General features: G+C 44.1%; 1 protein-coding gene and 1 long non-coding RNA gene across 12 annotated transcripts in view; one reads left to right on the forward strand and one right to left on the reverse strand.

The window, feature by feature from the left end:
* Positions 1-27,445, forward strand: part of CRPPA (CDP-L-ribitol pyrophosphorylase A) — a 222,658-nt gene that overhangs the window by 94,828 nt on the left and 100,385 nt on the right. For 8 of the 11 annotated variants that reach the window (XR_009462635.1, XM_059728957.1, XM_059728954.1 and 5 more), the window contains 3 exons: positions 6,120-6,217; positions 24,203-24,295; positions 24,976-25,068. Coding sequence is in view for 10 of the 11 variants with exons in the window: in XM_059728957.1 (XP_059584940.1) it covers positions 6,120-6,217; positions 24,203-24,295; positions 24,976-25,068 (284 nt within the window). In the remaining variant the exon portion in view is untranslated. The remainder of the gene's footprint in view (positions 1-6,119; positions 6,218-24,202; positions 24,296-24,975; positions 25,069-27,445) is intronic. The other 3 variants (XM_059728955.1, XM_019497801.2, XM_059728956.1) reach the window with 2 other exon arrangements.
* LOC132250925 (uncharacterized) lies at positions 5,556-7,950 on the reverse strand. Its single transcript, XR_009462636.1, has 3 exons — positions 7,787-7,950; positions 6,361-6,414; positions 5,556-6,011 (listed from the first exon to the last, which is right to left on the reverse strand). It is a non-coding gene; the product is annotated as an uncharacterized LOC132250925 (long non-coding RNA).

Genomic DNA, 27,445 nt, shown 5'->3' on the forward strand with positions numbered 1-27,445 from the left:
ACAGTTGCAAGACTAGTGCTCTTTGATACACCTGCTTTCAGGGATTTCTCTCTCTCTCTGTCTCTGTCCCTCTCTAAATCTGTGTGTGTATGTAGACTCATCAGCTAAAAGCAGTTCTCAACTTAATCACATTTCTTTTCTGTTTTTTTGTTGTTGAACATTTGGTTGAAAAAGATTTCATTATCTCATCCATATTTGTATTATCATTAATTATAGTATTCTCCTCTTAGACTAGGAACAGGCGTTACACATAAACTGGTTGAAGTGATCAGAAACTGATTTAAACTTGTAACAGAACAGATGTTCAGTGCATATAAACCAATTTGAAAATGGCTGAAACCAGTTTGAGATAAACTTGGTTGAACGTAGTATCAGACTTAACTGATTTAAGCCAAACAGGTTTATGCAATGTCTGTTCCAGACCCCTTGCTGGTTTAAGATAAACTAGACTCCCCCAGAATCCTGGCATGCTCTCTGGGCTGGGCAGGGCTGTCTGCTAGAGTAGAGCAAAGTTGGCCCTTCCACTCTCTGTCCTAGCCAGAGCACTATCACAGCTCTAGCTGGCTGAGGGACTACTTCAGCTCCTGCCAGGCTTTGTTCCGCCCCCCCACTGGCTGCTCAAGCAGAGATTCCCCCTCCCACTCCTCTCCCACAACAGGGACTGAGTATCTGGCCATGCCCCCTGCCCTCCCCCCCATGCTAGCTAATGCTGAGAGGTGTCTGTGTGGATCTCCAATTTCACTGGAAAAAAGGCAGACAGCTAGTGGCTTGCACATGCAAATGCAGTCTGCAGATGAGAAAAGCTTGAAACTGATGAGAGATGTCTTTTGAAGGGGTTAATGGACTGAAATTTAGTTCTGACAAGCAACCTGCTGGTTGCAATCTGTCAGTCTTCAAGAGGGGAAGAGAAAGGTGTTAGATATGACCTGGTTTGCAGACAGTCTGAGCAGGCAGGTGTGCGGGCCGGGCCCCGATCCCGCCACCAAGTGCGAGTCGGGGGGGGCGATCCGCGGCCCATCTTTGCGCACGCGGGCTGTGGCCAGCAGCCCGGGCACGCGGGGTTGGAGAAAACCAGTGGCGAACTAGAATTAGTCATAAATGTGTAGTGGTTGATCAAAAAATTATTTACTTACACCCAAAGATGGTAGTGGTATAGGCTGGACAGCTTTCCAGGTGCAGCTTCGCTTAAATCCTCGTTGGAGGACTACGACAAATTCTTTCCCACGGAGTTGTTTAGGCTCCGCGGGTTCAGCAATTCTTTCCCACGGAGTTGTCGAAGCTCTGTGGGCCGGCCGGTTCCCAAGCCCCGGAGTTGTTTAAGCTCCGTGGGTTTGAAAATTGGGTTTACAGGAAAGGGATATGTCTAGGATTGCGCTCGGCGACGGGGAGAGGCTAGAGGCGGTTCGTTCTTTTGTTCCCCCCTCCGTAGTTGTTAAAGCTCCATGGGTTCGGTTATTAAGCCTCTATTGCCTGCTTAAGAGAGGCGCGTTGGGTCCGCAAGGGTCCACATCGCTTAGAGATCTATACACAGCGCGAAGTCTCCTCCTCCTGGGGCTCGTAAAGTCCTCCAGTTTTCCTCTCTCTCAGACTTGGGCAGAAGCTACTCAAGCCTTTTGTACGGCTAGCAAGCCAATAGCTAGCTGCCACGTGTACCTACATTTAGAACCGGCCAATAATGTGGTGCGAATCTAAATACAAATGGCGGGAACTTCTTTGCAATGTGCATCACTAGTATGCAGCAAAGAAATGCACCCTGCAAAGAAGCTACAAAACGGCGGGAAAGCCTTTTGCACCCGGAGCTCCCCTCTGTAGCAGAGAACTCCACCATGCAAAGAAACTATAATTTGTCGGGAAAAATAATTTAGCGGTGCCGAAGCGCACACAAACAAAAACCACAACTTTGGGTTGTGACAGCAGGGAGATGGAGATTGAAAAGCTCATTATCAACAGATGCAGGGTCTGGCAATACTCCTGCCCCTTGAGCAGCGAGCAGGGAAAAGCCTGGGACGGTGCAGGCAGGGTGGGGGTTAAATCCACTGCCTAATCAGAGTGTCCTGCCAGGGCCTGGCCGTGCCCCCCTCAGCTCAGCACTCTACAAGGGAAGGGAGGGCTGCTCTAGCGCACCTCAGCTTCTAGCCTTAGCCGCTGCAGATATGTCCCTGCATTTTTGCATTCCAGAGGGGATGTCTGTATGGTTACAAACTGATTCAGCCTAGGCAGGTTAGACTAACCTGCAAAGATTGAATCAATTCAGGCTCAAGCTTTTTGAATGTCTGTCCCTAGCCCTCAGGGATTTTTTCTGTGAAATACTTTCCTTCTGCTATTTTGTAATATGCGTTCCTTTTTCTTCCAAGTGCTCTGAATGTCATTAAAGGCATTCTGTTTTCTTTTATAAATTTAACCTACAAATCTTAACTCACTTCCTAATTCTTCTCTTTCTGTTTAGAATACCAGGAGGAAGGTGTGGTACTGGCTTTGTAAACTGCAGCCTTTGAGTAGTCACTTCCGGGGTTACATTACACACAACTTTTGTTGTTTTTGTGTGTAAAAAAGCATTATATGCTGTTTCTAAGTTTGTGGTGGCTTTTAGGATTCCACATGATGCTTCATAATGGTTTTGATCCTGCTTTGCTCACTAAGTTCCTAACGTCTCAAAAACTGACTTCTTAAATTCTTATAGTCTTGGACTGCTCTATTATAGTCGTACTTGTTTAGTTACATGCTGAATTTGAGTGGTTGTTGGTCACTAGTTTCAAGCTTCCCTTCCTTTCCCCATCAGTTCCTCTCTGATAAGTAAATCCAAGATGGATTCTCATGTAGATGCAAGGCCTACTCTTTAGCTCATAAATTTGCAGAAATAAATCATTATGTGGAAGCCAATTGTCATGCATGTTTAGCTTTGCATTTTACGCAGTGAATCTGTGGCCTTATAGGGTGCCTATACATGAGCAGGGAGGCTGCTTCAATGCACTGGACTCAATTAATCGAGTCTTCTGGAGTGTGGCAATTATCACTCTTCAGCAGCCTCCTGCATCTTGTATATTAGCATCCCCACGCTTCAAAATGGTGGTGGGGGTGCTTTATCTTAAGTGCTCTGTTGCCACTTTGAAGCGCAGGGGTGCCAATGCATGAGACGCTCTGGGTCCTTTAATTCGAGTAACTCTCAGAGCCATTCTAATTAAGGTCCCACCCCCCATTCCCTCCACTCCCATGTATAAATGCTCATACATTCCCCAAAATTGTAGTATCCTGTGGTTTCCAGTCTCATGAAAGCTAAACCACATTTTTCACTTTCCCTTCCATCTAGTTCTTGTAGTATGTAGCCAAAAGATGTTTCTTGTTTTGTCATTTTCTTCTTGGTAGCCATAGATTCATAGATGTTAGGGTCAGAAGGGACCTCAGTAGGTCATCAGATGACCCCAGCTAGGTGCTTGTCCAGTCTTCTCTTGAAGACCCCCCAAGGTAGGGGAGAGCACCACCTCCCTTGGAAGCCCATTCCAGAATCTGGCAACCCTTACTGTACATAAATTCTTTCTAATGTCCAACCTAAATCTGCTCTCCGTCAATTTGAGGCCATTGTTCCTAGTTACTTCAGGGGATGCCCTAGTAAATACAGTATCTCCTATTCCCTGCTGCCCTCCCCTGATGAATTTATAGGCAGCCACAAGATCACCTCTCAGCCTTCTCTTGTGAAGGCTGAAGAGATCTAGGTCCTTCATTCTCTCCTAGTAGGGCCTTGCCTGCAGGCCTCTAACCATACTAGTGGCCTTCATCTGAACCCTCTCAAGATTCTGTGCATCCCTCTTGAAGTGTGGTGCCCAAAACTGGATGCACTCCAACAGTGGCCTGATCAGTGCCGCATAGAGGGGAAGCATCACCCCCCTGGACCTGTTTGTCATGCATCTGCTAATGCACGATAAAGTGTGGCTAGCTTTGTTGATTACTTTGTCACATTGACAACTCGTGTTCATCTTGGAGTCAACTATGACTCCAGGATCCCTTTCTGCTGTTGTGCTGCTGAGAAGATCAACCTGTAAGTGTGTTGGTGCTTGTTTTTGCCAAGGTGCAGCACTTTGCACTTGTCTTTGTTGAAATGCATCCTATTTTGTTCTGCCCATTTTTCCAACTTGTCTAGATCCGCTTGGATCTGTTCCCTGCCCTTTGGTGTGTTAACTTTGCCCCATAATTTGGTATCATCTGCAAACTTGGACAGGGTGCTCTTCAAACCCTTGTCCAAGTCACTGATGAAGACATTGAATAGCACTGGTCCAAAGACCAAGCCTTGTGGGACTCCACTGCCCACATCTTTCCAAGTCGATATCAACCCATCCATCACTACTCACTGGGTGTGATCTCTAAGCCAATTTGCCACCCACCTGACCATGGAATCATTTACATCACAGCCTGTCAGTTTATCTATGAAAACAGAATGAGGTACCATATTGAAGGCCTTCTTAAAGTCTAGGTAAATGACATCTACCTTGACTCCTGCATCTAAACATTTTGTGATCTGGTCATAAAAAGAAACAAGGTTAGTCAGGCAGGATCTACCTGCAGTGAATCCATGCTGATTTCCTTTCAGCATTATTTCCCCTGCTGGGCTCCCACAAATATGATCTTTTATGATTTTTTCCAGAAGTTTCCCAAGGATAAAAGTGAAACTAACTGGTCTCACTAACTAGTCTAATCTGAAGACACCATGTGTATATTGGCATGGTAAATATGAGAAATTCTGCCTTCCACCTTTTATTTTCGGCTGTTCAGTGATTAATTTAACTTTACATCTCTCAAAACATTGCTTGAAAATTATCATGTTGTTTACCATAAACTGTAGTAATAAGCAGCTTAAATTCCTTTTTATTCTGTGTTTGTTACTCTTTACAAAAGTATGCATGAACATATGACGGAGAGTGAGGTGGAAGTTTATTTGGACAATGTTAAAGACATCTGAATGAATGGTATTATGTTTTTAAAATATTAAAACACCTTTTCACATGTAGTCATTATCTAGTTTGATATTCAGTCTTGCTTTTATGAGTATTTACAGCATATCTTTATATTCTCTTTTAAATCCATCCCAACTGATTTATTTCTGTTATCCTGGATATTTTTGTCCTTGAAGTGTGTTAGAGGTCTGTTTTCAATATAATTATACTGCACATTTATAAATCTTTTAGCTGCTTGCAGAATGGGCATCCATAAGACAACACAAACCTTGCATTCTATGATTTCAAGATCCATATTAATTGAACATCTAAGGATAAAAGCTTGCATTAAAAACAAGATGACTGTCAGGCCAGAATTTAAAAATAAAAAATAAAAAGAAGAAACTTTTGGAATCTTAAAATTTATAGCCAGTCCCAAGAGACAAAGTTTATTTTTTAACTACTCTTTTCAAGAAAAGGACTGGGCATTAATTGTACTTAGACCAGTGTATTTAATAATGTGTTCTACATTTCCAGTTGTGCCCCAGTATCAGCTGGATTATGACTGTTGACTCTAATTTTGCAATTTATTCTATGTTGGGGTTGAACCTGTGGCTAAAGCCCCATTAGTTTCAAAACAGCTTCACATATGCAAAGGCAACACATGGAACTTGTTGTAGAAAAAAGACTTTAATTTAACTGGCTATATTCTTATTTCTGCCCAAATATCACTTGTTTTGGAGTTTTTTTTAAATTGATACAGTTGAATACATTTTCCATAATTTTTAAAAATGCATTTAATGTGCAGTTAAGTCCATGTGAAATCAGTATTCCAGGAAATTCTTCTCTTGGTATTTAATAAATATGTAAGTATTGTGGATCTGATCCAGTGCACATGGAAGTCAATTAGGAATCTTTTAATTTATCTCAGTAGTCTTTAGAATAGGCTTCATGTGAGCTTTTTACTTCTGTCAGAATGTAAGAAAGAGCAGAATTTTTCTTTTGATTTTCTGATTTATATCAATTGTGCTGAATTGCCTTAGAATGAATCCTCTTAAAAGTAGATTTTCAGCTGGTGGAGAGGCTCTATTGGAGATAGGAATGAAGAATTTTAACATAAAGTTTACCAGATCAGTAATTTTCTTTGATGCATTTTATATGAAGTATTCAGTTCTTTTTTTCTCTTGATCACAGATAACCTATCACAACAAGTTTGTGTTATTACTGATATGAAAGGAGATGATGTGCAAGTAGGTTTTCTCCTTCATGAAACTCTGAAAAGCCATATCAAAGTAAGTATTACTATATCATATATCAGTAAATTATGTTATTAATAGCATGTTTTAGGTTACCACCAGTTCTTAAGGAAATGGATCAAACTTCACTACTATCTTAAAAACACAATAGTTTAGGCACTATATATTACTGTACTCACCGAGTAGATTTACAGGGCTTGAACAGAAATGGAGAAGATATAATCTTGCTTGTACTGTGGAGAAAAATTTTGTGATTGCTATGACACACCTGACTAATCAATCTCTGTTGAGGGGAAGAGAGGTATGTTATACCAGTGGTTAACACATACAGTTGTATCACTGTAAAACACTAGTGTATCACACCAATGAGAGTTTATCACTGCATCTCATAACCAAAGAATTCACTATTTTATTTCACTTTTTGATGACTGGTAATTTGGTAAACCTTGTCACGGCGGGGTCCTCCGGGAGGGCCGTGATCTCCTTGAGAGCCCCTCTCCGTGCCTAGTTGGCCCAAGGGCACCCTCTGTTTCTCGCACGCCATGTCTTTGCTGTTAGATAAGGTTGGGAGGCTGCCTTACGCCCTCTCGGACACGTCTCTATGTTAACTCAGACCCCTTGGTTTTCCCGGACTCCTCGTGGGTCTTCTCCTGCAAATGGGTGCTTTGGGGCACCCTAGCCTTATGGGCTATGCATGGCTCCAACCACCCCTGATACCACGCCTCAAGCTTCGCAGTTGGAATTGACGTCGGTCTGTCTCTCTCTCTGTACTCACGCCCGACTCCCGGGCCTTCTCTGTTATGCCGCCCCCTCCTGGGGCCCTCCGAGCCCACTTGGGGCCTTCCCTGTAATGTCGCCCCTCTCTCTGGGGCCTTCTGTGCCTACTCTGGGACTTCCTGGTTGAGCCACCTGTCTCTCGGGCCCACCGCACTGCTACCCCCTTTCTCCAGGGCTCACTGCACCACTACCCCCTCTCGCCGGGGTTTACCGCAGTACTCTGCCCTTTCCGGGGTTTACCACAGTACTCTGCCTTCCACAGGAGCTCGCCACGTCCGCCCTGGGGCTTCTCAGTAGTACCCCTTCTCTGGGGCTTGCCACACCCGCACTGGGGCTTCTCAAAAGGCCCCCTCTTTGGGGCTGGGGTCTAAGCACCCTGTAAGCTGTGCCCTTCCTGGCGCTGGGGTCCCCACGCCGCTGTGGGTTTCCCCCTAAGTACGCTGCACCCTCACTGGCACTGGGGTCCTCACACTCCACTGTGAGGCCCCTTTGAGGATACTGCACCCTCACTGGTGCCAGGGTTCTCACACTCCGTTGTGAGTCCCCGATGAGAACGCTGTGCCTGCACTGGCGCTGGGGCCCCCACACCACTGTGGGTCCCTCCCGAGTATGCTGCGCCCTCACTGGCGCCGGGGTCCTCACACTCTGTTGTGAATCCCTGATGAGGCCTCCTCCAACCCCTAATAGCCTCACCCTAGCCACCGGTGTAATGCACAAAACAAAACACAAGCCCCTAGGCTACAACATAACTATAAGCCACCTGGCTATAACCACATTGCTCTAACATCTTAGAGCTGCCTTCTGTTATCTGGCTTAGACAGTACCTACAGTTCTCACTGCTTCTCGTATCATGGCTGAGGGAGCTCCTGTCTCTCTGGCTGCTGGCAGGGAACTGCCAGCCTGGCCTCAGCCCTGGGCTTCACAAAGGCCAGGCCTTGCCCCCTACAGCCAGCTAACGGCTGTCAGGTGTGGGTCATTTGCTGCCTCCAGTTGCCCTGGCAACCCGCAGGTGGGCTCTTATTCCCTGCTAGGGCTCTTTTCCCCGGCAGTTTCCCCTCTCTAGGAGCAGAGCACTGAGGTGCCCTGCTACAAACCTTAATTCATAACTTGCTTTTGAATTCAGTGATGATAAAACCAAGATTTAATTAAGACTGCCATCAAAATAGAATATAATGTACTGAGTTGAACTTTGCCGTCAATCTGTAAACACAAGTTTAAGTCCCTTGCAAAAGACATAATGGTAGAGTTGGTCAGATATTTAGATCCATGGTACAAATTGAAAAGCCATAAATAAAATTACATACAAAAAATCATAATAGCAAAGATACAAAACCAAAATAACCAAGATAAAATGAATATGCAATTTGTTTCCAGCCTTCTATAAAAAAAACATAAATTATTGAGTTACTCAGATATTTGAACCTGAAGTGCAGTTGGATAAATTGTAAAATTATAACAATCCAGTGAGGCTACAAAAATGAAAGAATTACAAAATAAAAGATTGACAAATTGACTTCAGTCAGCATCCAGAAAACTGTGGAGGTACCCAAATTCATCGGATGCCTTCACTTTAGCTTTAAAAGTTCTTTGGGTACCTCGACTAGGCCCCCAAGTTCCCTAGGTCCTGGACAGCTACATAAGCTCAGAAGCAATTTAGACCAGTCACCTAGGCAGGAGTGAAGTATTTAAATCCTGTTGTGATCCAGACAGATTTTAGAAACCACCCTGGTTAAGAGTTCCTGTTGACTATCTGTAGGTAGGGCTGTGTGAAATTTCACCGGTGTTTCATTTCAATGCTGTTTCGACTAGTTTTGAACTTGAAACAGTGAAATCTAAATGAAACAAAGGGCTTCGAAACAGCTTTGAAACGAAACAATGGCAGTCAAAATGTTTTGAAAGTAAGTAGAGGGAGGGGGAAGGGAGGGGAAGGACTGCTCTGATATTGGCTGTGACTGGCTGCCTGAGATGCTGTTGGTGTTGCTTACTAATTTATTACCTGTTATCATTTAAAGTGATGAACTGAGCTGAGGATGTAGGGGAGGAGGAAGCGTTATTGGGGCACACCACTGCATTGTGTAGAGGCCCCAGCGCCAGTGAGGGCATGCCTTAACACACGCACACAGTCACACGTCACAAGTTGTGCTTGTCAGTAACTTGAGGTGCGGTTTCCCAGAAACCCCTGCACCTATCTCCTTGAAATTTGGCAGGTGTCATGGCCTCAGTAGGGGACACCATCCCTGCTGTTTTCATCCAAATCTACCAAAAAATGACAGTTATAGGCAGTTTCGTGCTTCCTTATTATAACCTACAGCCAAAACATTGAAACAGTAGCAAAACAGAGAAACGTTTTTGACTAAATGAAATGGAACAGTGCTTTTGAAATTAAATGAAACTCTAAATGAAACACTGTCCCGTCGAAAAGGAAGTTGAAAGAAAATGGTGGTGTTTCGCACAGCCCTAGCGGTAGGCACCCCTCTGGGGAGTGACTAGGTGATCTAGGTCACCCTTAAGAGGCAGAAAGTTCTTTCCATTCAGTGTAGAGGAAGCCTGGGCACCAGACTTCTGTTCAAGATCATTCAAAGTGAGTCAAAGGGACTAACATGGTGCTGTGATGCCTCAGTATTTGGTCCACAATCTTAAGGGTTTTCAGATTTTTTTTTTTACATGCTTCTTCATAATTATAGCCATATTAAACGTCAGCTAGCGTGTTTCCTTTCTTCTGCATACATAGTTGGAGGAATCCTTGGTTACATTCTTGCCTGATGACATTTTCAGATTGCACAATTAATTTATCTGTTTAGAACACAGTTTGTGCAGAAAGACTCCAACGGCCAATAGTAGGGGGTAAAAAGAACTACTGTAGCAGTGAACTGAAGAAAATGCAAACAAAAACTTTTCTAATCAGAGAGGAATTCCAAGGCCAAGAGTTATTTCATTATATGCAAAGTATTATTCCCACAATAATTTTCCCACCAAATTTTATAACAACTAGTAAATGAATGTTGTCACTGAAGGGCACTTTTTACTATGCACTGATTTCATTTCTGTAAAAGAAAGACAGTAAACAACATTTCCTATTCCTTACAAATATTACTTCACCCATTTCCTCTCCGTGCAAGTAAGCTTTTGCTGACTAAGAATTGTGCAGCACTTGGTTCTTAGTGTTGGGCCTGTCGTATCTAAAAAATCATATAGATCACTGGAAATTATGATTAATTGGGCTAAACTGTACACAGGTGTTGTGCTTGATTAAATGTTCAGGAGTCACTAAAGCTTGAACAAATTCACATCTCTTGGCAGGTAGGCAGGTTCACTAATAAGTTTACCAGAGGTAAAGAGCTGTGAATTAATCACTGTACTACCCAGTCCTCTGGAGTGGTATTAATTGTGTTTATATTGAATACAGTTTAATATTTTAACTAGTTTTTATAGAAGCCTATTGCATTAGTATTAATGGTTCATCTTATAAAAATTAAAATAGAACAAACTCGAAACTGTAACAAAGGTGGCAAATAAGATATATTTTTAAAAGAAAACACATTTATATATATAGTTTACTGTTTATGAATCAAAACTGCCCGTTTATAATCATTCCTGTAGCTGAAAACCAAATGCTCCTAAATCCACATTTGATTGATGAGCGTACCTTATCCAGTTACATAGAACATATTCTCAGACTTTACTTATCAAGTGTAATTCATGGCTGCTCTTTACTTACCACATGTTTTCTCTGTTTAACTGACACTTTTCATATACATCAGCATATGTCTGTTACAAGTTTTTGAACATTTTATTTCAAAATACCTGACAGTGTAATTAACTCAGCTATGGTTGGTTACTGTATTACTCTAGATTAATAGCTTATTTGGAGCACAGTTAAATTTGGAAACCCAAATACTTAGTATAGCAGGGCCAGTGTCGAGTTGTGCTGTAGTGCTGTCTTATGATTACATGACTCCTGCCTCCTCCAACCCCTTGGGCTCTTCTTTCCTACTCACTTGCTACACATTGATGTTGCTTAACATCCCCCCCCTCCCCCCGCAAAGGTTAAGAGGCTGCCCGAGTTCCAGAGGGTGTCCAGTCCACTGCCAAACCACTCTCAATCCGCTATGGCCCTCTTTTGGCTCTGTTGGTATATTCGGACACCTGGTGCTTTAAAGCTTTATTTGCAGCCTCTGACCACCCCTACAGCCATGCCCGTGCCTCTCAAATATTACCAATTATTTCAGCTTTTTTGGGACTTCAGTCTTCCCTGCCTTGGCCCCTTTTCTCTAAGTGGATGCACCTAGCCCAAGACCCACTGTCTGGGACCTCAGCTTTTGGGCTCCGGCCTTGGTTCTGCCCCTCTCAGGCTCTGGTCCTAGCCCTCCCAGCTTCAGGCCACCACTGTATTGCTGTGCCTGGTTCCAGCTTTTGCCCTCTTGGTTTCCACCTGCTAGACTTGTGCCCAGCCCTAGCAGGGCTCAAATACTACAGTGTCCTCAGGCACTCCAATGACTCATGCCCCTTCCCTTGGCAGGGTTCAGTTACATGCCTCCCAGGCACCCTATGGGTTAAAACTCAGTGCACCCTCAGGCATCCCACTGTGGCCTTCTCGTCTCTGCTTTTAGCCACACCTGGTCCGCTGGTTTAACTATAACATAAAGGCAAGCTATCGCTTTAACCAAAACTTTCCCTTATTCTGGGTAAACAAACAAACATCAGGTCAGCCCTCACCCCTGGGTCCGCACCACTGCCTCCAGCTCCTGTAAAGGCTTCTCAGGTGGCCTCTGTTTCCAGAGAATTTGGCTCTCTGACAGGCACCCCTGCCTCCAAGGTGTTAAACTTATCTGTCCAGGGGCATTGCCTTATCTGAATGAGGTGAGTCAATTGCTTGCACAGGTGTTCATCATTAGGGCTGATGGGCAGCTTGGTTGTTCTTGCTGCAGCTTAGGGTCAGCTGCTTATCTGTGTACACAGCAGGCTGGCCTTCCTTATTCCTAGGAACGGGAGTCTCTGGCTCCCTGTTACACTTGAATTCTTGCTTCTTGTCTGGCAAGTGGCTAGAAACATCCTCAATGTAGCTTCCAGAAGAGACTTCTGCATTTAATCCAATCTTGTATACCAAAAAGAAATTCAGTAATTCCTACATCAAGCTCAGTAAGTACTGAGTACTTATTTGGAGTACTGCTTCCAGTTCTGGGTACTACACTTCTGGAAGGCTGTGGACAGCATCGAGAGGGTCCAGAGGGCCACTCACATGATCAGGGGACAGCAAGGCAGGCCCTATGAGCGGAGGCTACAGGACCTGAACCTGTTTAGCCTCTATAAGAGAAGGCTGAGAAGGGATCTGGTGGCTGTCTACAAGCTGGTCAGGGGGGACCAGCAGGCTATGGGAGAGTCCCTGTTCCCCCGAGCACTACCCAGAGTAAGGAGGAATAAAGGCCATAAGTTGACCGAGAGTAGATTCAGGCTAGATATCAGGAGGCACTACTTCACAGTCAGGGAGGCTAGGATCTGGAACTAACTTCCAAGGGAAGTGGTGCTCGCCCCTACCCTTGGGGTCTTCAAAAGGAGGCTAGATAATCACCTAGTCAGGGTCATTTGACCCCAGCATTCTTCCTGCCATGGCAGGGGGTCGGACTTGATGATCTGCTCAGGTCTCTTCCGACCCTACCAACTATGAAACTATAATTTGTTGTTGAACTGTTGGCTACAAATGTCCAACTCGGGATCCTTAAAATTCTAGTTTATTAGGCGGATTGAAACACTGTAATCATAAACCTTGGGGCTGGTCCACACACACACATGCACACACATACACACACACACACAGTAGCAGGCTACAGAGTCAGGTATACCTATCCTACAAGCGCTGGAGTCTGTTGTTGAGGCTTCTTTCAGTGTGGTGTTATCTTCCAGAAGGGGGTCGCCGGCTGGTCCTTCTGGCTGGACAGGTCTGGTCGAGTTGGAGATCAAGAGGGCGCCACTGAGGGTCACTTTTCACTGCCTTTTATCTGTCCCTGGCAGACTTTGGTGACTCCCCAGTTTTCTGGTTTGCCCAATCCAGGGGTCATTGACCCTCGTGGGACTTCCCCCCCCTTGGTGGCTACTGGACAGCATCTGTCAGCCCCAGGGGTCGTCCGCATGTACGTGCAGGTTTGGGAGTCCGTTGATGAATTTAGAATAGGGCTCTGGGAGTGGTCGATCTGGAGATATTCAGCCCAAAAGTTGGTCTCTGGTGTTGATTAAGTCAGGCCAGGGCTTCTAGCCCTTGATCAGTGAGGTATAGAGATTTCCCGGTTGTTACACTGTCTTCTATTGAGTTCAGCTTCCAGGTGATAATTGCTGCCTGCTTCCATGTTACACATTCAATCACTGATTCACTCATTCTTTCAGAGGCCAGCCTGATACAGGGAAGAGCAGTTTGATTCCTGCCTTTGTTAACAATGTTACAATGTATAACTTACTAAAACACATTTAGTTGAAAGTTGAAAGGTGAAGAGTATAAAATATAAGCTACAAATGCCATGGCACACAAATAGATAAAAATACCAAACTACAAGGGGAGATACAAAATGCACACATACAAATTTTAAAATACAATTCCTTATCTTAAAGTGAAAGAGAGAGGAAGGAAGAAAAGGTAGAAAAAGAGAAACATATCCAAAGAGGGGAGAGCAAATGCAGGCAAGAGGAAAAGGGGGCTTTCTGCTACATTAGAGGAAACGGGGGCTTTCTGCTGCAGAACTAGAACCTATATTTTAGAAACATCTAGACCTTGTTATGTCTTTGTCTGCTAGTTTGAAATGCTCTTTATCAGATTGCCACTTTTTAGCCTTTCCAAAAAACTAAATAAATCGAGTCCATTAAATCTTATTTCAGTGTATTCTTTCTAATCATTAGATAATTCATGTGATATTTCTTTGAACCATCTCAAATTGTTCCTTATCAGAAAGGAGTAGGCACTGGAATTGGACATAGTATTCTGGTAGAGATTTCACTGATTCTGTACATAGAAGTAACATATCATATTTAGTCAATTAAAATAATATTTTTCCCCATATAACATGGAGGGGGGAGGGAAGCCCCTCATCTTAGAATCTCTGCAGTCAGTAAGACAACTTTTAAGCAATAACATGACAATTAGTAGGATGGTTCTTGGCAGTTTCAAGAGACTTAGCTATCAGAACTAGCAACCTCTTCAACCATCGTTTCCACATATGTTCTATAAGCCAATCTACTCACTTCTTGAACAGCAGACAGTTAGTTTATTTCCCCTTTCCTGTCTGCTGTTCAAGAAGTGAGTAGATTGGTTTATAATTGGGAAGACGGTTTATAAAACATATGTGGAAATGACGGTTGAAAAGACTGCTAGTTCAGATAGAACCAGTCTACTAACTGTTATGTTATTGCCTAAAAGTTGTCTCTGCCACTTTCAAACCAGAATTAAAGAAAGATTGAAATTCTGACATATTCTTTTACAGTGTGTCTTGGTCTCTTATATTTTGAATGTTCAGTATTTCTTCAGAAGTATAGAGAGTATTGTGCAAGAACCGTGGGATGAAATAGAATGGAAACAGTGATAAAAATCTGAGTTGCAGAATGTAAAATAGCGTGCTAGGCATGCTAGATGCTGAGACTTAGAAAAGATCTAGAAAGGTAGATTTGGGATGGTGGATTGTATGAGAAATAGAAAGTTTAACATGCCTGTTGCAATCATTCCCAGTGCCACAGCATTTTGGAACAAGACACTGTCTTCTCAAAAACACTCATGCAGTGTTCAGATGATAATTCCTACATATTTTAAAGCGCTATATTTTATCAAATACACTGACAAGAATTCAGTATTAAAAAAATATATATAATGTGACAATTTAATTTCTTTTGGGTTTGTTATAATAGTCATTTACTCTTTGTTTAAGGAAAATATTGGATGATAACTAGATTACTTGTTTAAAATTATCTACTTTGTAAATTACTTGCAGAATAGAATGTTCCAGTTGGTAGATTTATTCACCTTTTTTTAGCAGAATGAAAACACAAATGACAACATACAACAACACCGTAGAGTCATTTTATAAACACATTTGTCATTTGCTAATTTAGGATTTTCATGTTTAAATTGCCCCAAAATTACCCTTATGTTGCAATATATTAGATAAGCCTTTTTCTTCTGAGTGTGAAAATAAAATTCCATGATGTAGTTTGCATTATGATATAGGGGGAATGCATAAATAATTAGTAGGGCAGTCCTAACAAGGCATCAGGGACCAAATATTTACCTGGGACCAAATATTTAGCTGGTCTAAACTGGCTTCCTCTGAGCCGTGTTTGTTTGTACTAGCTGAGGATCTGGCCCACAATATAAACTAAAGACTAAGATATGTAAGGTGCTGAGCACCCTTGTTGTGATGCAGCAGAGCAATTCAGTATGTGGTCAACTTCAAGTACATGAGTAATTCCACTGAAATCACATAATTGTTTTGCTAAAATACAGTTAAAGCTCTGTATTTCACATGAAGGCTCAGCTTATAGAAGACAATGAGATTTTTGCATTTCTAAGGGACCCCAGAATAAGCTTTAAGTGTAAGCTGAATTTACACAAAGACAAATGTGTGTTGTAGCCTCAGGACACACATTACACTTGTAGAGCTATGTATCCTCTTAGAGTGCTACAAAAGGCTAACTTGTACATGTTCAAAGTGTCTGTAACTCCACAAAGATAGTAGAAACAGGAACTTCTTTGTAGTACCATGTGTAATGGGTAATCAGCTGTAGTGTTACACTCGATTTAGAATTTGAAAAGGGGGTGCAAATGGTGAGGTATATCATCACATGTAACACAATACACATTCTTCACCAGGTAAAAATAAACTAGAAGCTTTAATAATATGCTAGGGGCCTAGGGCTGTATTATTCAGTTTAAGATTAAAGCAAAAGCACATAACTTTATTGGAATGAGTTTAAAAACAATTTGCAGGGCTGTGAAATAGGACTTTCTTTATCAGGAGCAGCTAACAGACAAACAGAATTGCAGAAAAAAGAATAACTTGATTAGTAGAACATCAAAACCATTGAAAAAGAGAATCATTAACACCCATGGAATGAAGAATTTAGAAGGCATCAGGTACATTATAATTAGGGGCCTACTTGTGGCGAGAGGGAGCCATTTTTGCGGCTTGCTTGCGGCACAAAGGGCCGATTTTTCATGGGCGTTTACTGGCAGTTCTGCCCCTCTCTGTAGGTTGGTGGGGAGGCCCTGCCATCACTCAGATTGGTGGAGAGGCTCCACCTTTGCCGCAGACAGTCAGTAAGTCTCAAGCATGTGAGTGAGGTTGCAGGGATTGTTGCATTGTCTAAGTATCACAATAAAGATTCAGAGATTCTAAAACAGCATATTATATGAAAAATACACTAGTTAGTTAGTTAGCTATTTTGGGGTTGATTTTGTGGGAAATCGTGGCCAATGGAATATTTTCCAGCAATTGTGGATACCTCTGATTTTTGCAGTTTCCACAAAACTGTGAATTAAGTAGGACTCTAATTATAATTAGCAGTGAATCAATTGGCTCCCTCAGCACTGCTTGACTAGAAATACAGCTGCCACTGCCAGCAGTTGGTTTTAAACTTTGGGTGGAACAAGAAACAAGTGGGGTGCAAGTATAGGACTGGAAAAGGGCCAATGTGGTTCCCATTTTCAAAAAAGGGAGGAAGGAGGACCCAGGAAACTATAGGCCAGTTAGTCTTATCTTGATCCTAGGTAAGCTTTTTGAGAGAATTATCCTGGCGCATGTCCACAAGGGGCCAGCAGGGGTATGCTTAGGGGCAACCAACATGGGTTCATTAGAGGCAGGTCCTGTCAGATCAACCTGGTGGCCTTCTATGACCAGGTCACAAAATCCTTAGACGTAGGAGTAGCAGTGAACATAGTCTTTCTGGACTTTAGGAAGGCCTTCGACACTCTCTCTCACCCCATTCTCATTAAAAAACTAGGGGACTGTGGCGTCGACACCTACACAGTCAAATGGGTCGCTAACTGGCTGGAGGGTTGCACCCAGAGAGTGGTGGTGGATGGGTCATTTTCGACCTGGAGGGATGTGGGTAGTGGGGTCCCCCAGGGCTCGGTCCTCGGACCCGCACTGTTCAACATCTTCATCAGTGACTTGGACGAGGGGGTAAAAAGCATCCTGTTCAAATTTGCTGACGACACTAAGATGTGGGGGGATGTGGGCACACTAGAAGGAAGGAATAGGCTGCAATTGGACCTAGACAGGTTACAGGGGTGGCCAGATGAGAACAGGATGGGTTTCAACACTGACAAGTGCAAGGTGCTGCACCTGGGGAGGAAGAACCAGCAGCATACCTACAGGCTGGGGAACTCCCTTCTTGTCAGAGCAGAGGCAGAAAAGGATCTTGGAATCATTATTGATCCCAAAATGAACATGGGCCGACAGTGTGGGGATGCGGTCAGGAAGGCCAACCACACCTTGTCATGCATCCACAGATGCATCTTAAGCAGGTCCAAGGAGGTGATCCTCCCCCTCTATGCAGCACTGGTCAGACCGCAGTTGCAGTACTGCGTCCAGTTCTGGGCACCGCACTTCAGGAGGGATGTGGACAGCATTGTGAGGGTCCAGAGGAGGGCCACCCGCATGATCAGGGGGCAGCAGGGCAGGCCCTATGAGGAGAGGCTAAGGGACCTGAACCTGTTCAGCCTCCACAAGAGAAGGCTGAGGGGGGATCTAGTGGCCTGTTACAAACTAGTCAGAGGGGACCAGCAGGCATTGGGGGAGTCCCTGTTCCCCCGAGCACTACCAGGAGTGACTAGAAATAACGGTCACAAGCTGGCAGAGGGTAGATTCAGACTAGACATCAGGAGGCGCTACTTCACAGTCAGGGCAGCTAGGATCTGGAACCAACTTCCAAGCGAAGTGGTGCTGGCTCCTACCCTGGGGGTCTTTAAGAGGAGGTTAGACAAACACCTTGCTGGGGTTGTTTGACCCCAGTACTTTTTCCTGCCATGGCAGGGGGTCGGACTTGATAATCTGCTCAGGTCCCTTCCGACCCTATCAACTATGAAACTATGCCAGTGAACCCCACACTGGATCTGTCTCTGGTACCACTGGTTCATCTTGGTTTCTCAGCATTCTGTAGGGCTCCACTCTCTGGTCCTCCCTGCTTCCCCTCCAAGTGGGAGGGAGGGAGAACCAGCAGGGACATTTGAAATGGTTGAGGAAAACACTTTGTACCACTGCAAATGAACTTATGTCCATAGAGCTTAACATGCTTAGCTATCAGCTCATGTCTCTACCATTTATAAAATATGGCCCCTCTATATGTGGAGGTAAATGTGTAATGGGATCTAATGTGCAATCCATGCAGTTGCACCTCCTGTCATGCCATATGTGTATGGCACAGTTTGATTGCAGGATCTCATAATAGATCTCATCACACCTTATCATTGGCCTGATCCCAGGCTCCCCCTGACCAGCAAGAAGAAAGCTCCTGTGGCTGGGAGCTCCTCAGTGGAGGGATGCATAAAACCCCTGGAATCTGGGGATTGTGGCTGCCATGATCCCTAGGGCTCAGGGGTTTCATGTACCCCCAAGCCCTAGGGATCATGGCTGCCTTGTTTCCTAGGGCTCAGTGGTTTTATGTACCTCCAAGCCCTAGAGATTATGGCAGCCATGATCTCCAGGGCCTGAGGGATTCACAAACCCCTGAGCCCTGGGGATCAGCAGCTGCCTTGGTCCAGAGTTTTCAGGGGTTTCCTACTGGGCGTAGTGCACCCTTGTGCCTGGGACCCCTGTCAGCTGATGGGGCTCCTGGCCTCAGGGGAGACCTTGCTCCACGTGCAAATTATAGCTCAATAGCAACAGCTATGAAGTTAGTACACATTTTTAAGACCTAACTTTATAGCTGGCTGAAGCTTTTTATTGTGTGATAGTACATAGATACATAGTACATGGAGCTTGTTTTAAGGTAATTACACAATTAACCTGTTGATTGTGCCATTTCTCTAACATGTAGAGGGGACCTATGAGACTAGGCTTGCCTGGACAGAACATGCCCTGATTTGCTAAATAATAAAAGCAAGTAAAATCAAGTCTTAATATACTTATTCACACAAAACAGAGTGTTGGTATACAAAGTTGATTAAAACGCATAAAAAAATATAGAGATCACTAAAATTTTGAGGCAAATAGTGTTACTTTTATTTTGAAATTCCCACCATACCCATTCTGTATTTAGCACAATATTGTGGCTTATATGTATAAATCCTAGGAGGTGTTAGGCTTCTGAGATTCTTGGAAAACTCAAGCAAAAGGTGAAATATTCTTGAAATTTTGTATGCCCAGACTCCTTATTTGACTTTGCAAATCTAGCCTTCTTAAAGAGAAGTAAGTATGTTAAATATTCACAGGAAAAAATGAGCATATTTTTTAAGGAGACAGTATAAAATTCTTTTTAAAAATGTAATCTTCAGGATTTTATTATACTTCTGCATGAAAATGACATTTTGGAGAGGACAGCAGAGAATTATTTGCATTTTTTTTGTATTGATACACAGTAATGTATTCCTACCTGAAATAAACAATGAGATTAGCAGAATAATTTTCAAAGAAAATAAAATCATCATGGATGTTTTTTTTCCAGATGGTCTTTTATTTACTCCAAATAATATCTAATGTAAGTGAACATTTCCCCCCCCTCCCCCCCTGCCTCCTGATATATGACTTGTAGTTTTATCTAAAGATAAAGTAAGCCTTAAGGACAATATTGAATTGATTATAATAGGAGTTAGACACCATCAGAGACAGTACCCAAAGTGGAAGCTTAGGAGAAGTGCAGGGAGGCTATTCCTAGTAGTAGGATAATATTTCTGAAATTGCTCCTTCTAGCAATAAAATTAAACATGAACCTGGCCACACATAGAAATACTTGCAGCATGCTCCTTTTTGTCCAGTTCAGAATTGCCAACACAAAAACAATTTTTAACCAGCAATCTGCAAGCTTTTTATTGACACCCAAACTTTGTCACTGACACATGTTTTCTACTGATATGGAATCACAGAATCATAGAAAATTAGGGTTCAAAGGGACATCAGGATATCTAGTCCAACCCCCTGCAGGACCATCACCAACTAGATCATCCCAGCCAAGGCTTTGTCTAGCTGGGTCTTCAAAAACTCTAAGGATGGAGATTCCACAACCTGTCTGGGTAACCTGTTCCAGTGCCTTTCTACCCTCCCAGTGAGAGAGGTTTATTTTCCTAATATCTAACTAAACTTCCCTTGCTGCAACTTGAGACCATTGCTCCTTGTTGTATCATCTGCCACCACTGAGTGCAATCTAGCTCCATCCTCTTTGGATCCAACCTTCAGATAATTGAAAGTTGCTATTAAATCCTGCCCCCTCCCCCCATAATCTCCTCTTCTCCAAATGAAATAAGCCCAGTTCATTCAGCCTCTCTAGTCATGTGCCCCAGCCCCCAACCATTTCCATTGCACTCCAGTGGAGCCTCTCCAATTTGGCCACATCCCTTCTGTAATGGTGGGCCCAAAACTAAACACTGGGCTCCAGATGTGGCCTCATCAGTGCTGAATAGAGGGGAATAATCACTTCCCTTGATCTGCTGGCAATGCTCTTAGCAATGCAGCCCAGGATGCTGCTAGCCTTCCTTGCAACAAAGGCACACTGTTGGCTCATATTTAACTTGTGCACTGTAACCCCTAAGTCCTTTTCTGCAGAGCTGTTGCTTAGCCAGCATGTCCCAAATCTGTACTGGTGTATAGGACTATTCTGTTGTAAGTGCAAGACTTTCACTTCTTCTTATTGAACTTCTTGAGATTTCTTTTGGTTCAATCCTCTTATTTGTCTAGGTCTCTGAATTCTAGCCCTACCCTTCAGTGTATCTACTACTCTCCCCAGCTTTGATGTCATCCACAAAATTGCTGAGGGTGTATTTCTTCCCATCTTCCAGAGAGCTGATGAAGACATTGAACAAAACTGGCCTCAGGACTGACCCCTGGGACACTCCACTGGATACTGGCTGCCAACTAGACATCAAGCCATTGATTACTACTCATTGAGCCCTATGATCCAGCCAGCTTTCTCCCTACCTTACAGTCCATTCATCCAAGCCTTACTTCCTTAATTTGCTTGCAAGAATGTCACGAGAGAGTATATTAAAAGCCTTGCTGAGTTCAAGGTATGTCATGTCCACTGCTCTCCCCCTCATACAGAGAGCCAGTCATTTCCTCATAGAGCACAATCAATTTGATCATTCCAAACTCAGGGATGCCTGACCTGACCTCTTCCATCAACGGAAAGTGTCACAATCTTCTAGCTTCCACCTTCTTGGGTATCCATGTGCCTTCTCCAGTGTGGCCTCAGGCAGTCCTTCCTCTGCAGTCCTTGAAGTCTCCTCCAGCATTGAATTGATGAAGTCCCTATCGTAGAGGATGCTTCAGAGCCTTGCCACTTCCTCCTGTAGTTCTCATGCTTGCTCCTTAAGGGTTACCACTACCATATGTTTTCCATAATGTAAATATAACTCTTCTTTTAGTCCCTGCTCTGCTGTCAGGCCCCAGTTAGAAGGCTTGGGTTCAAATTTAGGTGTTTAATTCCAACCATAGTAAAAAAATGATCAGTAGGATGTTTGTAGTAGAAAAAAAATTATGACTGCAGCAGCAGGTTTACATTGTGCTACTTTCCTGGGGTCCTGTAATTGCTCCCGCACATTGCTGCCACCAGCTGCACCCTATACCATGCTACCCCCCCATGCCTCCTCTCCCAAAGCCTTACCCTTATGATCCTGCTCCCCCTGTCTTAGCCTAGATTGACAAAGAATACCTGCAACTCAGCAATATTATAGGCAGCTGACAGGACTTAGCAGCAGTGATACATGCCTAGTTGGGGAGAAATCTAAAGCCCTCAAGAGAAGGGTCCTAGCAATGTGCTGTGCTCCCACTCACTCACTATGTTGTACTGCTGTGCTCTGTCTGTCCTTCAACACAAGGCTTCAATCATTTCTGCTGTGTAACAGCGTCGCAGCAACGACTCGGTTACTAAGATGAGGTAGCAGCTGCTGGAGATTAGAATATCCGGGAAATGGGGAACGTAATAACCCAGGCAGCCAATGAGGACCCAGGAAAGAGAAATAAAGAGAGGGAGGAAACGTCCCAAGGCTGCCTTCGGGCACTTGCCCATTGAGAGGAACGAGAGAGAGGCCTACGGTGAGGAATGCTGAGAGAGTCCAGGAGACGAGGATGTGCTCCCCGACGACAAAGGGATTTTGGGGGATCGATTACCCCCCCCCCCCCCCGGATCACGTCCTACCTGGAGAGATGGCCTCTGCAGTGAGTCATAAACGGAGCGGCAGCGCGGAAACCCCTGCGGCTCCTGGGGCTCAGCGTGGTGAGATTCCCCGAGCGTGGGGAGAAGAGCAGAGAGAGAGACAGAGAGAAAGAGGGAAAGGGAGCACCCAATCCTGCCCTGCAGACACAGTAACCTCGATCCCTCACCGGAGGGTGAAGGGAGGCGGAGAGGAGAGAAAGTGAAAGAAAGAGAAAGTGAAACTGACTAAGCCGCGCTTTGCGTGCTAGCACAAGCCACAGCCGGGGAATCCCAGGGTTGGTGTTAATCAGCCGCTAACAAGGCAATTAGCAGCTGATCATCAAATTAACCAGTAATCCTTACCATGGGAGACAGACGGCAAGGACCCACATGGTGATCTCCTTGTTGACTGACGTTCGGAGAGAGCGAGCATCACAGGCTAATAATAATAAAGCACTTTGGATTAAGATCTGGCCAGCATGTTCCTTACTGCGGTACCAGCATCTAACACCTCTTCCTCCCCGCCAAATTTGCATTTAGATCAAGTCGTGGCAGGTGGGAATTGGAGGAGCTACAAGAGAAACAGGTACCCAGGACGGGCGCGCTGACATGCTGCTTAAAGTTTTTACAGATGATTCAAGTTTTTTGTAATAGGCTTTGTAGCAGGGCTGGGAAGTTATTTCAGGTGGAGAGCCAGTTACTGAGTTTTGGCAAGCTTTTGAGGGCCACATTGGGTAGCCCTGCCCCTTGACAGCTGCCCTGCCCCCTGGTTGCCATCTTGTGATTGGAAGTCCTGCTGCATAATCCCTGACCTTTGCCACCAGAAGTCCCTCCCCTTGCCTCCGGAAGTACTCCTTTCAGCAAGGAATTTTTCCATCTCAGAAGCAGAAAAATACCAAATTATATTCTAAAAAGCAAACATCTAAAACATTCACTAATTTGATTTTTAAAAATATTTTTGTCCTGGTTTAGATATCTTTGTATGGTGTACATAGAGGTGATTGTATATAATAACTTAAAATGAAGTCTTGAGCTTGTATATTGTGGGGGGCTGTGGGTGTGGGGGAGGGTGTGGATGTCTGTGGGGGGTGGATAGGTGTGGGGGCATGGGTGTGGGGTGAGAGAGCAGGTGTGGGTGTGTGTGGATATGTGGGGTGTGGGTGTGTGTGGGGTTTGTGGGGGGCCACTGCGTGTGGGGTGGAGGGTGGCTGGGGTGTGTGAGGGGTATGGATGTGAGGGTCTACGTGTATGTCAGTGCGAAGGGGGTGTACATATATATGGTGGGGTTTACATGTGGGACTCACCCCCCCCCACACACACATACGTACGTACTGGCATGTCCCCATGCTCCCATGGTCCAGCAATGCAGCCGGGATCCACATGGTGCCGGAGCAGTACGGGGCCAGGAATACAGGAAAATGGCCAGGGTGGGGTGGAACTGGGCTGCTTGGTCCTGCTGCTGGTTTCCCCTGGGTCCTACTGCCCCTGGGTCCTGTCATCTTTGACAGGCAGCCAGGAGCAGATAAATACTAATTTTCTAAATTTTTTAGGGGCCCTGTGGGCTGGATAGAATGGCTTGGTGGGCTGTATCCATCCCATGGGCCCTATTTTGCCTGCCCCTGCTTCATGGAGAGGCATTTTTTGATTGACTTTTTACCTAGTGTTCATAAATTTTCAGACATTTGGCAACCCTGCTCCAGGTTTTCTTCATCTTCTACATCTTTTGTAGCTGTATAGTGAAACATTGTTCTGTTGTCTCATTTAAGTGGCAGGGAGTGTTTTGATTCTTGTATTTAGAATGTTAATTGCTAATTTTAAGCCAGGTAGTATGAAATATATACAACAACTTTGGAGGCTTTTGAACATGAAAAATAACACCATTCTGAATATGTATAGTAATGTAATACCCATATGCTTTTTTAGCAGGTTAAACGTATATCAGTATCTCTATGCAAAGATGATAATTATATGCAGAACATCATTTTAGGACAATGCTACAATTTTATTTGTATGCATGTAAGTATTATGCAAGAACATATTACTTTACATTTTAAGGTTTGCCATTGTTTGTTTTTTTTTGTGGTAAATGATAATAAAGCATTAGAATAATTAACAGTTCTTTGAACAGGTTACTTCATGGCATTCCCATTTCTAGACTTGTTACACATTGATAATTGCATGTCAGCCCTCCTCTTGCCCATTCTTACATGCACTCTGGTCACAAGTACCTGGTTCTTGAGTTCTTGAAAATCCATTTGACACATCTTCTCTCAGAGACTGTAGTCCATTACAATGGTTTCATATAGAGAGAGATGAGCTTGGCTGAATGAAACTTGGCATTCATAAGGCATCAAACCTGGCAAGTCTTACCTGCCACTTGCTAGTTCTAACAAATCCATTACATCAGATATCCAGCTAGGAATCTTTGTGGGATCAGGGAGGCTTACACTGAACAATACATACCATTTGTTTAGACTCTGATTTTGTATTTGTGTAACAAAAAAGAAAGAAGTAGTATTCAGCAGAACACCCTGCATGTGGCTGTACCCCTACCAAGTAAAATTATGATCAATTATAAGAGGTTAATTATGGATGCATTTCCTCTTTCATAAAATAAAAAAAAATACTATATTGTATTGAATCAATAATTTTGTTTTATTTTCTTTTGGTAACTTTAGGTATTTGTTTTCACTTAGGTTAAAAAATCTGCCTTTCAAGAAACACAACAACTGGTGGATATCCTTGAAAATGCAAATGTTTCTACCTTGTATCCAGTTGTTCTCATTTCGGTATGTTAATTCCTAAAAGCTTAATGTAATAAACATTCAATGTTTTTAGCATTTTACAAAATATTTCAGGTGAGAAAATCTTGCATCTGAACAGACTTTTTAAAAGCTGAACCGGAAATGAGTTGATGATGAGTCTGCATCCAGCAGTCCACACTGAATGCAGCCAGCAATTAAGCTGAGGCTGACAAAAGGCAGATTAGTTGAAAGAAATGTTACTTTCTCGTCTCTAAGGTTTCATTCTTTTTGTCCTGATTACAGTTTGTATTTTCTTCTGTTTTATTATGCCCCATTCATGCTGGTGATCCTGCAGCTTCCATAAAGATATGAGGGAATGTATAGACAGGACAGAAAGAGGGTGGTATGACTGAGATGGAGTTGCGGGGCTGAGAGTGGGAAGAGGCAGCAGGTTGGGGTCTTTCCCAGGATGAACTGGAGGGCGAACTGGGATGGGGGAAGCATGGTTTGGAGTGAGGTCAGGAGTATCAGGAGCATGGTTTGGAGTGAGGTCAGGGTATGGGGGTGAGTAGGGGACCCCTGAGGTATGGGCAGCATAGTGAAAACCTTTGCTGTAGTTTAGCAGTGTTGACAACCCAAGATGGTATTTTGTTTTTGATTTTTATTTTTTTAACTGATAATCTGCAAACTTTTTACTGACAACCAAGCTTTTACTATGGTTGGTATAAACCCCTACATTTAAACACAGCCCATGTAACCCTTCTACTAGACCCTGGATGGCAGTAACATTTATATTATAAAAAACATGATATTAGTAAAAACATGTGTCAGTAAAATGTTTTGTCAGTAAAAAGTTTGCAGATTTGTCATTAAAAAAAAATCTCTGTTGGCAATATCCAAGGTAATGCTGTGATGATTAATTAGTTATTTTTTATATCTAAAGTATTACATCCACAATTGAGCTCTATGCATGCATTGAACGACTCTGAATACTGACTGTACCCAACTGAGAATTTAGCTCTTTATTTGAAGTTGGCCTTTCAATGCTTGAGTATATTTTTGAGAAACTCCACATGTGTTCTATGCTCAAGCTTACACTGGCTTCTTCAGCTTAATGAAAATGAGATGAAATCCAGACCTTCTTACTCCCTCAACCAATATTGATGGACTTTCATAGAAGACATAGCAAACTTTTTAGAAATGTGGTAACAAGTACTTTTTCTGTGAAACAATAATATTGTTTGCATATTCCTCCAAGAATCAATTTAATCATTTCCTGCACACACAAAACCCAGGGAGAACTATGATTGGTGGACGTGTATAGAACAAATCAGAAGATAACACTGTACTTTTGCATCAGATATGAAGGGAGGTCCTGCATTCTGTTGGAAGGTGTGTGTATTAAATTGGTTCTTTTTGCAAATGTATAATGCAAATGGTAGATCTGGCCAGTGGCCAGACTCCATTTCCAGCAGCCCCTGCCCATGTTGCTGTGGCTCGTTTCCATGGAGACCCCAGGAGTGGCGGGGCCATGACAATACAGGGTCAGGGTTTCCATGGAGACCAACTGGAGAGCACTAGCAGGATGCACTTTTGGGTGGGGAGTTGCTCTGGGGCCAGAGCTGAGATTTTGTGGTGGTGACAGCGTGGTCTAGAGCTGGAGCAGAACCACAATCCACTGCCTGCATGCCTCTGCCCAGGGCATGTGGGTAGCAGATTGCAGCTGTGCTTTGGCCCTAGCCCATGCTGTCACCACAGCAAAATCCCACCCCTGGCCCTGGAGCAGCTCCATGTCCAGCTGTGTGCCCTGTCAGCACTCCTCAGGCCCATCTCCATGGAAACCCTGGCCCCACATACTCACAGCCCCACCGCTCCAGAGGTCTCCGTGGGAACTGGCTGCAGTGACGTGGGCAAGGGGACTGGGGGCAGCAGATAAGGGCAGGGGGCTAGGACCTATCCTACCTCTGCAGCTCTTTCCAAGCCCTGTTCCTTGATCACCCAATTGGGGCATGGGGTTGGGACCTGTCACTGACTAGGTCAGTTCCCAGCCCCTGTCCTGCATGTGGGGCAGAGGCTGGGCAGCTTGTTCCCCACTTAGCTCCGAGCTGAGGGGTAACAGACTGAGGGGCTTTTTTCCTGCCCAGCTCCATGAGCAATGAGCATAGAACTGGGGTGTGGGGAACAGGCTGGGGGGTTTGTTCCTCTCCCAGCTCTGAGAGTGTGGAGCTGAGCGGGGCACAAGCTCCCCAGTTTGTTTCCCACCCCCAGTTCTGTGTTTGCAGAGCTGGGTGGGGAACAGGCTCCCCTGTCTCGCCAGCAGGAAGCTCCCAGCACTGGTTCCGTGACTGCTGGGCTGGTGCTGGGAGATGAGTCTCCCAGCCTGAAGTCTGCTGTCATGGGGTCTGTGCTAAGAGACCCTTAT

This window comes from Alligator mississippiensis, chromosome 5, assembly GCF_030867095.1.
Source record: "Alligator mississippiensis isolate rAllMis1 chromosome 5, rAllMis1, whole genome shotgun sequence".
In the NCBI taxonomy this organism is placed as follows: domain Eukaryota; kingdom Metazoa; phylum Chordata; order Crocodylia; family Alligatoridae; genus Alligator; species Alligator mississippiensis.